The sequence below is a fragment of the Eretmochelys imbricata genome, chromosome 5 (assembly GCF_965152235.1).
Source record: "Eretmochelys imbricata isolate rEreImb1 chromosome 5, rEreImb1.hap1, whole genome shotgun sequence".
In the NCBI taxonomy this organism is placed as follows: Eukaryota; Metazoa; Chordata; order Testudines; family Cheloniidae; genus Eretmochelys; species Eretmochelys imbricata.
In genome coordinates, this window is record NC_135576.1 from 28,994,612 (window position 1) to 29,011,437 (window position 16,826).

Below are 16,826 nucleotides of genomic sequence, written 5' to 3' on the forward strand. Positions count from 1 at the left end.
AATACAAATTTAGAAACAAACAAAAAGATGTTCTGGTGAAGCTACTGCATTCACTGTAGGCTCTTACACTTCGTTTGGAAAATACTTTACCCTTCTTTCCTACATTAGTGATGCTCAGGTAGGTTTTCTCTGTGCAACAGTGAAACTTCTGTACCAGGACAGCTACCCTTTTGCCAATTTCTAGGTCTTAGAATCCATTGTTATCTTGATGGATCTTTTCCTATGTGTCACCTATCCAGGTGTTCTCCCTTGTGCCCAACTATAATGTAGGCCCCTGGGCACTGATCCATCAAATCAGACATTTATCTGGAGCTTACAATGACAAAGTAAATGAAGCTTCTTCTGCCACTGACTGGGAAGTAACTGCCTCTCTAGTTATTTAATATAAAATTATTACAAAGGAAGTGTTTCTTCCAAAAAAGAAGAGAGAGACCGGTCACAGAAAACAATAAAACTGAGCATTGTGTGGCAATTGTTGAGAAAGGAAGGAAGGTCTTGTGATTAAAGCACAGCACTGGAACTTAGCATGACTGGGGTGAAATCCTGACTCTATTGAAGTCAGTGGCAGAACTCCCAAAGGCCTCAAAAGGCCAGGATTTCACCTTTGGATTCTATACGTAGCTCTTCTCCTAACTTCCTCTGTATCTCCAGGCAAGTCGCTTAACCTCTCTGTGCTTTAATGTTCCTATCGGTAAAATGGACTCAACTACCATTACACAGATCAGAAAGAGAGGGTGAGGCTTAATTAACAAATCTTTGTAAAGCACTTTGAGATTCTGAGATGGCAGGTGCTAGACAAGTGCAAGTCTAGCAGTGTCTGAGCTCCTAAATATTTTAGAAATGCAAGAAAATAGCTGTAGCTCACAAAAGCTCATGCTCAAATAAATTGGTTAGTCTCTAAGGTGCCACAAGTACTCCTTTTCTTTTTGCGAATACAGACTAACACGGCTGTTACTCTGAAAGAAAATAAATGAGGCAGATGGGTTGTTATCACATAAAGCGTGAAAAATAATCACAACAAAAATGCAAGTTGGGATTTTGCTTAAAAAATGTCCGGGGTGAGATTTACATATTAAAAGGGCAGCTTTAAGATTAAAAAGCCAGGAACATCAGCAGCAGATCCTTACCCCCTATAGAGAGTCCAGGAGATAGGGGTAGAGTCTGAAAGAAAGCACAAAGCTCTTTTAAAAAAAAGATCACTGGATCTGTGATCACGCTGAGAGCCAACCAGCCTTAGTAATAATAGGTAATCCGTGGAAAGTCTTGAGAATATGGAGACACTTCGGACAAACTGGAAACAGACAAGGTCAAGATATGTTAGTATTTATTTTTTATAGTATTTATTTTATTATAAATTTTAACACCACAACAAAATATATTGGTCTATTTTGGCATAGGATTCCTCACTTCCTTCCCCTGGGGTTCTACGTAGCCACTACTGGCTTAGTGGTTGTTGAGGTTCCACAGCTCCCCTGCTCTTAGGAGCTAGTACCTCCTTGGGTGCAAAACTGCCATGCCATGTTTAGTCTTAGTGGCCACCAAAACATGCCTCTGTTCCTGGATGAAGTCTGGACCTTGGCCCAGCCGAATGGCCAGATATAGGAGCAATACTGCATGATGCATCAGAGTTGCAATAAAATGGTGAGAACTGGCAAGTCTCATGATGTTAGTTGGTTTTCTCAAAGCTTCAGCTCACGGAATCAAGTGATTATGTTAGACACTCAGCTCTTTCTGTTTTGAAAGCAAGTTTCTAGCTCTCCTGGGTGGAAAGGAAAGCTTGAGGCCGTGAATCTTAGAGGCTAAAAAACCGCAAAAACCCCAGAAGGCAAATAAAGAGAACCCCACATTTATTTTAAAAAGTACCTGACTGTTCAGTCAATCTCATGATTTTGGGGAGGCCTGATTCATGATTTTGGAATGACTGCACCTGGCAGTGCTGTATACTGCTCATTGCATTGTTTAAGGTCTTCAGTACTGGGGGTAGTGTCTCTCTGTTTGACGGACCATCATTAAAGAAAATGTAAAGGTGCTGGGCCACCCAGAGTCCCCTTCATGTCTGAGAACTCCAGAACGGAGCTCAGCCAGTGAGAAGACAGGGACAGAGGAGACAGCCCTCTACCATCAACAAATCAGGATTGGGGAGGGCAGAGTCCCAAAAACTAGGGCAGAGGACCCAAACATCATAGGGGTTAAGGGGCAGAATCCCCCTCCCCACCACTAATCTAAAGCTGTTGATAGTAGGAAAGACCCTCAGTCCCAAAGCACAAGGTAATTTTGAACAGATAATAAGACAATTGCCATCCCTCCCTCCAGGAGCAACACAAGGGTGTTGCTGCAGCCAACGGGAGTAATTCTTGCAGCCCAACAGGGGTGCTTCACAAGCAAGGTGGAGAGAGAGACAAAGGTAAAATCAGGCGTAATAGGGTGTAGGAGGTAGAGGGCTCATTTACATGAGATCCTTACTAACCTATGAGCAAGTCTGTAAATCCCAGCCACAGAGCTCTGGGGCTTTTTGCTGTTTTGATTTATTTGGGTAGTCAGCCAATCTTTCCTCCGGAGAGGCTGTCCTATGTTGCATGGCCTGAAGCATAAGGCCAAGTATATTTTTGGCTGCATAAGGCCCGAACACATTAATTCAAACAGTTCCCCTGATGCAGTACTTCTATTTTCATGCCGGCACATTTAATTGCTCCCAGTGCACAGAGACTGACTGTCCTTTTTCTGCTTGTAGATTCCATTTGGATGCAATAAAGCTGGCTCTCAACCTTTGGACATTGGTAGGGTATCAGGCAGAAGCACTGTGACTGTGACTCTGTGAACAGACAGGTTTAAGTTTTAGTTGCAAATACCAGCAGGTGTGTACGTGCGTGCATGTATTTTAAAGTCTGGCAACATTTAAAAGAACTAGAAAGAGATAAGGAAATTGCAGGTTGGCAGTATGACAATTCCAGACAGCCTTGGATATTAGTGTAGTGAGAATAGACACAACAGAAGTTTTAAGCATGTATTTTAACAACATTGATCCATTCAAGAGCAAGTAAAATGTTAACCTAGCTGATCCATTTGTTTGTCAGGCCAGTTTCTATCTGCCCATGGATGTTTTGAACAAAGACATTATGGTGACTGTATACTTCCAATTACTTTCAAATGCAGCAATGCTGTGAAATGGATGCTTAAAACTTCTGTTGTGTCTGCTCATATTTCATTAAACCTCCTTCTGTGTATCCTAGGCTCTCCGCTACTAGCATGTGGGTGACTGTGATTTCATTACTCATTTTTAACAGGAACGTCTTCTAATTTCTGACATTTTATCCCAGAAATTTTCCATCTAAGAAAATAGTTCTCCCTTTCCTCACTTAAAAATGTAAAATTTTATTTATTCCCATTTTATTTGTTTCCATATATTATTCACATATCTTCTGTCTCCGCAGTGATTCCCAACGCTCACCCTCAAGAATACCAAAGCTGGCCTCCATCCTATGTCTATTTTATGCTCATTGGAACATGTGTGGGTAACCATCATGAAGGTTAAGTTACAGCTACTATTCAAAAACTAGTGGAATGAGAGAGCTGCACTATCATGAAGGCATAATACATTCTTAAGGATTTTAACCAAAATAATCTGTTTTAATGTCTCTACTGCATAGACAAGCCAAACTGGTTTGGAAACATGCAGGACTAAACTGTTTTGGAAATGTTTAGGTACAAAAGGTTTGAATATCAGAGTATCTACCTATCTCTGGAAAGCGAGAGGGTTTTTGTGCCTATCCACAACCAACCTATTACCCCAAATCAGTTTGAGATGTTCAGCCAAACCTATTCTGTATGAATTTATAGTGAGGAAATGATGGGCTGTCATGTTCTCATTGGACTTCTCCATAGTTTGCTTCTGTGATCTTACTGAATGTTATTCTTTTACAAACAAGCTGCCCTCTCTGCCCTTTATGCTATCCAGAATGTGAGGTTTTCCTCTTTACTCCATCTTCTTCATATTTCTTCCTTCTCTCTGCCCCCACCCAGAACTCTTCCCCTTCCCTCATCTCTCAGTACCCTCAACCTTGCTTGGCGATCTTCCTCACTATATACACACATCACTTCTCGGCTGGCCCTGAATTTCTAAGGTTCAGCTTCTCTATGGGTACATCTACACTGCAACTGGAGGTGTGATTGCAGCTTGTGTAGGCATACCCAAGCGTCGATCTAGCTAGTGTGGCTCGAAGCAGCAGGGAAGATGTGGTGGCAGAGTGTGGTGTGGGCTAGGAATGCACGTAGCGGGAACAGGGTTCTGGGCAGGCTTGTACAACCCATGGTGCTCTGTCCTCACAACTATTTTTAGAGACACTAGCTAGATTAAAGTATGCTACTCGAGCTGGACTCACACCTCCGACTACAAAGCAGATATACCCTAAGATACAATGGACCAGTCCAGAGGCACCAACTTCGCCAATTCCTAGGAGGTGCTCGACCCCCGCTCCACCTCAGGCCCTGCCCACACTCCACCCCTTCCCCCAAGCCCCCACCCTGCTTCTTCCCGCCCCTGCTCAGCCCCCGCTCCACCTCCTCCTACCCCTGCTCCTCCTCCATCCCCCCCAGCACCTCCTGCCTGCTGCTATCAGCTGTTCAGCAGCGGGCAGGAGGTGCTGGGAGGGAGAGAGAGGGGCTGATCAGTGGCGCTTGCCAGTGGGCAGGAGGTCTGGGGGGGACGGAGGAGGAGCTGATCCACAGGGCTGCCAGTGGGTGCTGAGCACCCACTATTTTTTTCCCAGTGGGTGCTCCAGCCCCCGAGCACCCTCAGAGTTGGAGCCTATGGACCAGACTCCAATTTCTTTTACAAGACTGTAAATCCAAAGTAACTACATCACAAATAATGAAATTACTCTTCATTTACATCAGTGGGACTGAGACCAGATTTTGGCTCAACAATTCTCATTCCCCCTGATACTTCTGTTCCCTCACCCAACCCCAAACTCTCACTGACACGCTGCCATTTTGTGTTCAGATTGGAAAGGGCAGCCTCAAATCTGCCATGTGGGGAGAAGAGTTCCCATCTGATTTCTGAACAGTTGCATTCCTTCGTCTGGAGACACGTGACTCTCCAGAGAAGACATACAAATGTATGTGATTTTTAATTTTGAAAATCTGGAACTTTAGTAGCAGCGAGTAAAGCCCAATTAAGCATTGCCTTGGATTTATTGAGCCTTACAGTGGAAACAAACACTTTTTGATTAAACTTGTTTCTCTTCCAACCTTCTCCCCACTTCTTCACTCTCTCATTCTGGGCTGGGCCTCTAAGCGGTGCAGCCCACAGTTTATAGGTCAGGGGGTAAGGGGTACTGTGGGCACTTTAAGACACCTTTGTGTCCTTCTGTTCTTGGGCTACTCTGAGGAGTGGAGAGGGGCCTTTAGGAACTTATACAGTCATGGGGGCCTGACTAAATTATAGAAGCCTCCCTGGGGCTGCCCTCTGAGCTGCAGGGATGCCTAGAACCCCTGCAGAGCTGCATGCTACAGCCTCACTGCTGACACACACAGCATGGCCTCTAGAACGTCCCCTCGGCAGGGGGTTGCAAGAGGGTCTGCAGGAGGCAGCTTCCCAGCTGTCCTTCCCCTCCCGTAGCCAGATATGGGGATTTGGAGTCTCTTTTATGCCACTCCGGCTCTTTGACCCTGCATAAAGGGGCCGGAGCACCCGGTTTCTGAAAGTGAGTGGAGGAATGAATGTGGCTGTCGCCCATCCCTTTCCTGGCAAGGCTTCTCTGTGTGCTGTGTCAGCCAACAAACATTTCACAAATTTACTGGAAAATCACTACTGCTCTCGCCCTGTTACTCAGTAAATAGCAGAGTTGCACAATAATGTTTGTACACTAATCCTCAAAGGGATTTCACAACAAACTGTGTCTCTGTTGGTTAGAGCTCTTAATAAATGTGGATTTCTCGTACATTATTTTTAAATTATACCATTAAGAAACCATTATGTAAAACAACAATACAGTCATGACTAAGAGATACATTGCTGCCTAACCCTATGCTACTCAGTAGTACAGTGATTTAATGTAGCTATTCTGAAAGATTATATAATATGGCTTATACGGCATGAAACACAACACTAGAGGTTATGCTGTCATAAGAACAGAGGATCATACTGGTGGCTTAATTTCCATTATTAAAGCTACAGGTATGAAGTGCCTTAAAAGGTCAAGTTCCTGTAGGTCATCTTGTACCCCTGTTTAGTGACCAATGGGAAAGGAATTTGGTGATCTCAGTTTGAGGTCCACACCCCCCCCCAATCAACATAAATTACATTGAGCCAGATTCTGATCTTAGTTCCACATAAGTAAACCCAGAGTAACTCTACTGATTACCAAACCTCAAAAGTATGGAATAAGGCAAGCAAAGCCAAGACAGTTACTCTGAATTACACTGGGCCGACAGAACGGGGCTCACTGTGTTTATGATGTACTGAAGTATCGCTGTTTTTAAATGCAAACACACAGTAGTTAAAAATGTTTTCATTGATAAGAACCAGGGGCTGGATTCCCTTTGCCCTGCAACTTGTGTAGCCATTCACAACTATGCAGAATGAGTGTAAAATAATCAGAAGGGTAATGTTTTACTCCCACTTTGCACTGGCTTAAATGACCACACAAGTTGCAGTGAACAGAGAATTAAGCCCTAAATGTCTAGGTTATATGGCACCCTTCATTGCGTACCTGACCACCACTGGAAAGGAGTTAATTTGCTAACCTTCTATTGCTGGAGACCTGGACTCATACCTAGTTTAGGGATCCAGGAAAATAAACGTGGCCAAATTTAGCTTTGGAGTAAGCAGCTACATCTCCTGTTGGTGTTAAGGGACTTACCTCATTGGTCCTTCGTGATGTTTGGGTACAAGGTGCTGTGTAAACAATAAATACTTACAGTTTCCAAATCATTTGACCCATCTGCAATATTCAGAGACTTGTAGTCTTTAATCACACAGGAGCAGATCCTGTTCCTCATCTGTCTCCTTTGTTGTGGCAGCACAAAGGGGATAGAAACCTAACTCAGCTGGGGAGTCCCTTTGCATGGGGTGCGGGGGGTGGGGGCAGGTGTCCCCAAATGGCATACAGCTGGTGTGGCAGCTCTACACCCCTTTCAAGTGTGGGAAGTGCTGAGGAACAGACCTGCGGCTGCTCTAATTCATGCCAGGGACAGAAAGCTACCTGTGCCTCCCTGCTCTTCTCATCTAGGAGTAGCTCAGATACACCTTAGAATGTGGACCAGAATGACTGTGAATCTCACTCCTAGAGCAGTGACGTGGAGGTCAAACTTTGGATTCAGAGTTTAAGATCTCAATAAAGCACAGTCATACCTGAACACTTTTCCCAGTCGTAGCATGTGTCATATCCACAGAGCTCTTTCTTTGAGCTACTTGTTGAAAGCTTTGCCCTTTCAATGGCCCAGTTCAGGTTGGTGTCACCATGACAGGGGCCAGAATGCAAGAAATGGAGCGGCTGCTCATTCAGGCATTTTTCAGCTAAATACTGACAGCTGGGCTTTGTAGAGGGACTTTCAGAAATGGCATGTAGTACACAGACATCTTCAGAGTAGTGGCTGCCAAGAGACAAAAACAAAAATGTTACAGGAGACTGGAGAAAATGAAGGAGGCACACGTCAAACCCTAGACATTCCAGCAGCATTGACATTGCTCCTGTGCAGTTAAATCAGGGCCATCATTATAACAAACAGCTGCATGTCTATCTCAGGTACTTATACAGCCCCCTATACCATGGTATCCGAGTACATCATAGTCTTTGATGTAGTTACTCCCACAATACTCCTGTGAGGTAGGGAAGTGCTAGTCTCCCCATTTTACAGATGGGAAACTGAGGCACAGACAGACTTGGCCCAAGATCACACAAGATGTCTGTGGCAGAGCAGGAATTAAACCCATGTCTCCCATAGCCCTACCTAATGTTCTAACACTGCACAATCCTTCCTCTCCTAAGTGTCTCCATGCCAGTCCACCACACTGACATCCTTATTATATCTTGCAAATAATTAGATGCTAAAAATTCTTCAGGATAACAATTTTTTCCCTTGGCTCCTCAGGGGCCTGAGCAGCTATTGTGTAAACAGACAGTGTTTCTTTCTAAAACTAAATCAGCAGTGTTCTTGGCTTACTTTAAGCCTGGTGCTCTTCTGTGCTTTTTGTGGTATGGTGATGTTCCAAAAATTAAAATTTAGGTCTAGAGTTCAGGAGAATCCATTTTTTCCCCCATTTCTTTTCTAAAGTGGCTTGCTCTCCACACCATCATTCTCTGATTTGTGATTCCTCTTTGGAACTGGTCGAGGTTCCCTGTTCCTGTGTGTCCTCTCTTCCTACAGTTATTGATATCTGGGATAGCAGCACAAGTGATTTCCTCCAAATGCAAACAAATGCGACATCAGAGTAGGTTAAAAAAAGGGCCAGTAAGTAAAAAACTCCTGTGACCGAACACATCTGTTTAACAAAGTTCGAGGTTGTTGTTGGTTTTTTTAGCCAGTTAGAATAAGCCAAACTGGATAATTAGTTACACTCAAATTAATCAGTCTGGCAGAAGTGAACCATTGTCACTGGGTCAGTTTCTCAGCTGGTGAAAATCAGCATCTCTCCCCTGACTTCAGGGGAGCCATGTCAATTCACACCAACTGAGGATTTGACCAAATATGTTTGGGGAAATCCAGAAGGAATACGGGTGTTGTATTCATATAATTGGCCTTAGGAAGATGGGGCAAACTGGTCTGGAAAAAAAACAAACAAACAATCACCAGAAGACCCTTCACTTATCCCTGCAAAAATTCACAGGAGTTCAGCAAGTCTGGCTGCTGACTTCAAACGTGGCACAATCCAGGACTTCCCTGGAGTCTGAGGCCTTCCGTTTATTCTGCCGCACACTCACCTGATGGAAGTCCCAAACACAAGAGGCGTAAAACCCAAGAGCTGACCCAATGGCAACTAACAAAAGCAGACCTGGTGAGACTCCACATGGGTAACGCAGGCTGATAGGAAAACTAGGTGGCTGACCTCTTAGAAGTCAGTGGCTAGAAAGAAGTTAGGTGAGGGGGAGGGAAGAATGGAAGCCTGCAGGTCTAGATGGCGGGGGATGGCACTGTGGCATGCTGACCGCCAGATGCCATTGGTGATCTGCAGAAACAGCTGCTAGCTCATGGATTTCATAGGTGAAAAAATGACTGTATTTTGGACACTGAGTTGTGGCTGTTTTGCTAATGTCTGGAACAGGCTGCAAGAATGCCACAGCTGTTGTCATCCTTAACTTTCCTGTTGTTTCATGTTCACAATGAATCATTCCACCATAGAGCGACTGTGGCTTTATATCCAAATTCTGTATATACCTTACCCACAATCCTGTGCTGGAGACATGCAAACACATTGAGATCCAACCTGTTTTTGTCCTGGGCTGCAGTTACCTCTCACTTTAGTTTGCTCATCTGAAAAAGACAGAAGAGTATTGTCAGAGCTACTCCCTGAAATAACTGATAAAAAGATTAACAGAAACTAGAAATCTGCCCTCAAAGCTAGAGTGGGCTTCTTTTAATTTAGCCGAACCTCCCATAACAGGAGGTGATGAGTATTGTTCTTCAGTTAGCAGGGACACCTAGGTCTAATTCCAACATTTAAACACAATCTTAAAAACATTGCAAGTATGAGTAGAAATCAGGCCACACAAAGGTACAGAATTTCAAAAAGCTCAGAACATCAAGGTGAAGGGAGTGGGGTGGGGAGGCCTCTGCAGTCAGCTCCTACACAGAAAACATAAAAGAGCTTTTCCACACCTAGCTGTAAAGGACAAAGTCAGTTCAGTCAAAAGAGTCTTCCCCTGAGCTGAAATATTACCCAAATCATGGTGCCATTTTCCCTTGCTGTTATTATTTATTGGCTTATTTTACAAGACTTACGGCTATTTCTGAATATATTTATTTACATTGTTCTCATCATTGTGGTATTTTTGGAGAATTACAGAAATTAACATGCATGACTGTTGCCAACAACTGGCACAAACCAAACTGCCTCGACCCTCTCACCACTGAACAGATAAAGAACACAAAAGCTGCAGTGAACAAGCGCATCTCACAAAAATCCTCAGACTCTGATGGACTGTAGGATAGAGCAAATTCTGAAATGAAAGGCTGTCCACTGAAAACACTCTGCTGCCCATATGCTGGACTTCCCCTCTGGAGAGGCACAGGAAAGGGCATTCCAGTGGAACCCAGCTGGCATGAAAAGCTATAGGCAGTCTCCAAGATGGCCTTGCTTTCAGGTCTTTATAGAAGATAAAATCTTTGAGTTGTACCTAGAAGTTTTCTGGGAACGATTTCAATTCAGAGAATGCAGGTGTCATGCATCTACACTAGTCTGCACTTCCGAAGATGGAGGCAGGAGATTTCTGCCTAGTTCAAGCTGCTTCCAAGTGGGTTCTTAAGTAGATCCCAACGTAAAGAGCACATTATAATGGTGTGGCTTGGTGGTGCTGTGAGCTCCATGGATGGAAGTTGGTTAACCTTGGGGAAGGTTTTGAAAGCTTGTTTCAAGGGCTTTTCTCAAAATGTTCAGGCCATGTCTTGACAAAGGGATAATTAACTTTGGTGAAGCTCACAGACAGGAAAGTTTGAAATTTTTGGCCCAGCTCTGCTGTCTGAGAACCACAACTAGGTACGTGCAATAGTCCTCTCCTGTTTTTCTAAACACTGTAGAGCAAGAAATGCAAGAAGGAAGCATGAACTGAGAAGTAAAGGAAAAGATCCAGTTCATTTAACCACTTACGTTCAGACCTTTGCTACAGCTTCTTTGAAGCCACAGGCAACAGCACCAGTAAGTGCTGGTGTTCCTTGGGAATGGAAAGAAACCATTATTCGTGATGGGCTTCCAGTTATATATATAACTTGCCATTTGACATCTTCCATAATTACCATTTGGAGTGGCTCACTCTTAGACCATTCTGCAAGAACAGGATGTGGGCCAGGGTTCGGCTTAACTTTCAGGGCTTTAATTTGATTGGAATCATGTTTGGAAAAAACAAATGCACAACTACTACATGTAGAATAAATAGCTAGGTGTAATACTAGTGAAAAAGGATACTGGAGTTATAGTGGATCACACAGTGAATATGAGCCAACAAGGAAATTCAGGTGTTAAAAAGGTTAATATCATTCTGGGGTGTATTAACAGGAATGTCATATGTAAGATACAGGAGGTAATTGTCCTGCTCTACTTGGTGGTCCCGCTCTACTCTAATGCTTGGAGGCTTTAGCTGGAGTTGTGTGTCCAATTTTGGGTGCCACGCTTCAGGAAAAATGTGAACAAACTGGAGAGAGTCCATAGGGGTACAACAGAAATGATAAAATGTTTAGAAAACCTGATCTGTGAAGAAAGGTTAAAGAATTGGGCATGTTTAGTCTTGAGAAAAGAAGACTCAGGGGGGACATAACAGTTATCAAATATGTTGATGGCTATTATAAAGAGGACTGTGATCAATTGAGGATCAATTGTCCTCTTGAGGTAGGACAAGTAGTAATGGGCTTAATCTGCGGCAAGAGAGATTTAGATTAGATATTAAGAAAAACTTTCTAACTATATGGGTAGTTAAATTCTGGAATTGGCTTCCAAGGGAGACTGTGGAATTGCCATCATTGGACGTTTTTCAGAACAGGTTAGACAAACATCTGTCAGGAATGGTCTAGGTTTACTTGATCCTGCCTCAGAGCAAGGGGTGGATTTGATGACTTCTTCCAGCCCTACATTTCTATGTGTCTATAATTACAGGCCTTATTTTTAATCCTTTAAAAATGCACTTCTAAATATTAGATGTCACATGAAATACCACCCACGTTAAATATTAAGAAGCTCAAGGCTTCTCAGCCTGCAGTGATCTGGGTTGGATGTAAAAGAACATATCTTTATAACAGGATCAGTGGTGATGACATTCCCTGTTTAAGAAAATAGACAAGTGCCCTTGAAGAGATGGGAGGAGAGTGCTAAGCACCTGGCAAAGGAATTTGCCTGGCTGAGAAGAAAAGTTGCTGAGTATGTAAAGAAAATGATGAGCAGTCTGGTGTAGCCAGAGAGACAAAACACAAAGTGCTGCAGAGAAGAACGGTGAACCAGACAGTAAGCAATCAGCTTCATAGCACATTTACTTTCCAGACTAGGCAAGCTCCACAAGAACACTTCTAGGGACAGGTGGGGATTAGGGGAGTACCCTAATATATGAAACAGGTCAGACAATACTAATGAAACTATTGCATGGTGCTGGAGACCTTGTAAGCTACAGCCCACTCTCTAATCTCCCTTTGTGAGCAAGCTAATGGAAAAGGAAGCTAAAACAGCTGCCAGTAACCTGTACTCCTCTCAGTCAGGCTTCAGGGCAAGGCATGGTATTTAGAGAATGAATTGCTGTGGTGGATGGTCTCCTCTTGTCCCCAGGAGCTGTGGGAGCACACCTTTGTGGCATTTGATACTGGCGATCGCCACATATGCCTGAACTGCCTCCAAAAAGCTGCCAAAAATGGCTCAGATGCTTCTTCTCATCAAAAGCAGAGGGCCATTATGGACGACTGTTCCTTTACCTCCAAAGCCCGCATGTGCACAGTCTCACAAGGGTGAATTGATCTATATGAAGCTACGGGGAAAGCTGGTAAGATGACACAAGCTGAGGTTTCAGCACTATGCAGGTGACATCCTGTTCTACATTTCCTTTGTGTCAAACATAAATACCACCATCTCTTAGCTTTCACAATGCCTAGGAGGTACCGTTGAAGAAAAAAGGCCATCTGCAGCCTAACAACTTCACTGCTAACAAGTGATAGGTTATAACTCAATCATAAGTATGAACTCTATGTAGGAATAACTGTATGAAATTCTATAGCCTGTGTTACACAGGAGGCCAGACCAGATGATTATAACGATCCTTTCTGGCTTTAAAATTTGCCACACATCATAAAACGCTCCATAGTTAGATAAATCTGATGGGGAGAAAACCTGGATTTGTGCTGGAAATGGCCCACCTTGATTATCATACACATTGTAAGGAGAGTGATCACTTTAGATAAGCTATTACCAGCAAGAGAGTAGGGTGGGGGGAGAGAAAACCTTTTGTAGTGATAAACACCCATTTTTTCATGGTCTGTGTGTATAAAAAATCTTCTGTATTTTCCACAGTATGCATCCGATCAAGTGAGCTGTAGCTCACGAAAGCTTATACTCAAATAAATTGGTTAGTCTCTAAGATGCCACAAGTACTCCTTTTCTTTTTACTGTTAATAAAAGTGATTGATCCCACCCTGTTATCTGAAATGAAAATATACTAGTCACAGGCAGAACAGGGGTACTAACCTTTTTCACAGGTAAGTGATCTCAATATAGGAGGTGTCCACGATACCTCTTTCCTACAAGTATACTGCTTTCCACCAGTGACAATGTAGCCAGCTGGGCAGTGTAGCTGGATGGTTTCCCCGACCTTGTATTCGTTTTTAAATGGGGAGATTGTGACGCCCTCAGATACTGATGGTTTAGGGCACATTGATGCTATGGTAAAGAGACAATTCAAATAAGTATATCATTTTGTGGTAATAAACACGGTAATTAAAGTGGGTAAAATGAATCCATTTAAAAAAATGTTGTGATCATTTTCAGAATAATGCTGACCTCTCTCATTTGAGATTCTAAAATTTGGCTTTTTTTTTTTTTTTAAAAAAAAACACAATTTTGAGTTTTGAAAAATTTTGACCTGTTCTCATGGTAACATTCCATATATTACATTTATCTATCAGTTACTAAAAAGGAATAATAAAAGTGTTTATAAAGTATGCCTAATGGTTTAATAAGACTTGTAGAAAGCTGGTACAGCATGTTACAAATATTAAAAACAGGCAATTAGAGAATCTTATCAAACTATTTACAATATGTAATTTTTAATAAAGTGAATGGTGGTAGAAAGGTTGTAAATATATTCAATAAGAAATTCATGTTGAAATGTACAACCTGAAGATTCAAATCAATGTAAATGCATTGGGTTCTTGCTATTTGAATCTCTCTCATTGATAGATTCAGAATAACTTTTAGCTTTACTTATTGATTAGACTGTGAGCACATCAGGATATGGACTTTACGGCTAAGATTTCCAAAACAGTCGAGGGGGTTTAGACACACATCTTCCATAGAAATTAATGGAAAAGCTATGTGTAAGTTCCCTAGAGACTGCTTTGGAAATCTCATCCTATGTAACTTGTGTGTCTGTCCAATGCTGAGAATGTTAGTTTGTTCAATCTGATTGTCATAAATTTACAGCTCACTTGGATAGGTCTGGAAGTGAAATGCAAGTACTGTTGCTGAAGACATTTAAAATCAGACTAGAAAGGAACTGGAAAGTATCTGTCTTCAGGTTTTCTATAGTACCCAGCAGAATAGTATCTTATTGTGTATAGAATATGCTATAGGAACAATCCTGCATTGGAAAGGGAACAAATATGGTGACCCAGTAGGTCTTTGTCATCTCTAACTTCTATCAATCATTAATTTCTTCTTAAGACACTATTACAGATTATTTTATTAAAAATGGAACCATTCTATTGCTTATTTTATATATATATTATATATATATATTCTCCTCTTGAGTTTTGTTGTTGAGCCTAACTGTTCTCCTCTTTCTTACATTGGCACTCAACAGGCTGCTGTGCCCAGGTATGATCTGGTAGACACCTGAGGAACTGATAGCCAATGAGATCATATCCAGTCATGCAGGCGATTTCAGCTTCTTCCCCAAATACATAATGATTCTTTTCATTCTACAATTAAATCAAATCCTTGGTAAGTGGAATACTCACTGACATAAGAAACAGGTTCTCAGGACCATAGTACTGCAATTGTCATAACAATTTTCTTTTCTTTCTCTGACGCGAAAGCCATGCATCCCATTTATCTGTTCATCCAGGCTGCATTCACCCCATTAGTATCAACATACTGGTTACAAAACTAGGGTTCACAAAGAATGCTGTGTGAATTGGGTCCTATATCCTTCACCCATCCTTGCTTTAGTTGTTGCTGAGATCTTTCACAAATCTGTGATTGGGAGAAAGCCCCCACAGAAAGGGGAGTCTTGTAGCATGCCCTCTATTCAGCAGTATGATTGTTAACACATCGGGTATGCAAGATCTATCTCTATATTCATGTGCTGGTAAAAGGTCTACTAAAGAAACTGTCAGTCAACATAAAAATATTGATCCCAGAAATGTAAAAAAATTGTTTAGTGCTGCATATGCATGATTTTCTACTACCCATTTGTGGCGCATACATGGACACGCATCAGTATCTCAGCAATAGGGCTTCCTTTGCCTTTTAAATCTCTCGCAGTTTTTCTCTTTGCAGTAGATTTGTATATTCAATCTTATCTGTTAAGCTCTTACTGGAGGAAGCAGTAAGTTCTCATCAATCATTCCAACACCTACCTGATTGTATGCTGCTCCTTGTCCTATCGCGTCCACGTAGCCAAAACCCCAAAAGTCCAAAGTGAAGATGAAATATGAATTTAGTGACTGAGAGACGGGGAAGGGATTTTTAGGGGCAGCAAGAAAACAGTCAATGAAAAAAACACGGAAAAGAAAACCAGTAGGAAAAAGCCCCCAAATAAAGAAGATTTTTGGGAAAAAAAGGAGTAAAGTTGGTAAGAAAGAAAATTTAAATTAAAAAACTATTTGAAAGTGCACCCACTAATGCCAGCCTAGCTTTTGTGATGTTTTATATCCCAAACACTGTACATAGTATCAGCTTCTAATCAGTTAGAAAATGTATTTATTAAATAAAGTGGAATCATGTTGTTCAAGCTGGTGTCATGTACTAATATTTGGATACAATTAGAGGAAATAAAGTTTTGTAGAATGTGAACTAGTTTCATGAACCCAACAAGGCGTTTGTGAGGTTTGTCAAATCTGGAACTTCTTGAAGCTCTCCATCCTTGCACATCACCCCTTATCCCGGGCATTACAACCCTCTTACCCTGAGAAATCCATTTTTTGGTGGGGATGGCTTAAGACATCCAGTCTCTGGTTCACCAATGAAAACGTCAACTTCCTTTCTTGCTTCATTGTCATTTATACATGGAGCCCCTCTGAAAAAATAAGAGTTTGTAGTTAAGGATGAAAATTAAGGAGGGGTTAAAGTAGATTGAAACAGTAGGGAGAGTTCTCATAACATAAGCCAAGGGGGAATAGAAGCTGGCAGGGACTACTGCCCCATGAAACCAGGAAAGGCAAGAGGGAGCTGGGCTTTCTTTCCTCCTTCACTCCCTTACTATAATCCATTGAAACTAAGGGAAAGAGTACCATGTGCTGACTAGGTCCAGATTGGCAGAAAGCAGCCCAGGTAATAGAGTAGCAGATACTGGGCCAAATTCTCTGCTGACATTATAACTTCCCTGGACTAGCAGAGAATTTTACCCATTTAATTTTCTTGAATTAGGAGAAATAGGGCAAGGAGGACAGTGCTGAACCTCTAAGACGTGACTATGAGCTCAAGTGGTTTGGTCACTATTAGGGTTCATCATGGATTGGTTGGGTCATATGGAAGGCAGTCAAAAGTCCCTGACTACCCAGTTCAGGCAAGGACTGAGGCAGCCCCCAGTGCGTGGATATGAGTAGGCTTGGCGGAACTAGATTTTAATTTATTTTTATAATTAGGGTGAATAATATCAATGTTTATTTTAAGCACGTTTTCATTTATATGGACTAAATTTTCATAGTTGTGGAAAACTAGCAGGGGGTGTCTGACAACTATTTAATGGCAGCCCTTGAGA

At 42.2% G+C, this 16,826-nt stretch overlaps 1 protein-coding gene across 1 annotated transcript in view; it reads right to left on the reverse strand.

The window, feature by feature from the left end:
• Positions 1–2,630: 2,630 nt before the first annotated feature.
• C6 (complement C6) overlaps positions 2,631–16,826 on the reverse strand; it is a 34,302-nt gene continuing 20,106 nt past the window's right edge. The window contains exons 12-17 of the mRNA XM_077816258.1: positions 16,031–16,142; positions 14,691–14,823; positions 13,373–13,564; positions 9,381–9,471; positions 7,344–7,593; positions 2,631–2,804 (exon numbers count right to left, since the gene is read on the reverse strand). Of these exons, the coding sequence (XP_077672384.1) occupies positions 2,631–2,804; positions 7,344–7,593; positions 9,381–9,471; positions 13,373–13,564; positions 14,691–14,823; positions 16,031–16,142 (952 nt within the window). The remainder of the gene's footprint in view (positions 2,805–7,343; positions 7,594–9,380; positions 9,472–13,372; positions 13,565–14,690; positions 14,824–16,030; positions 16,143–16,826) is intronic.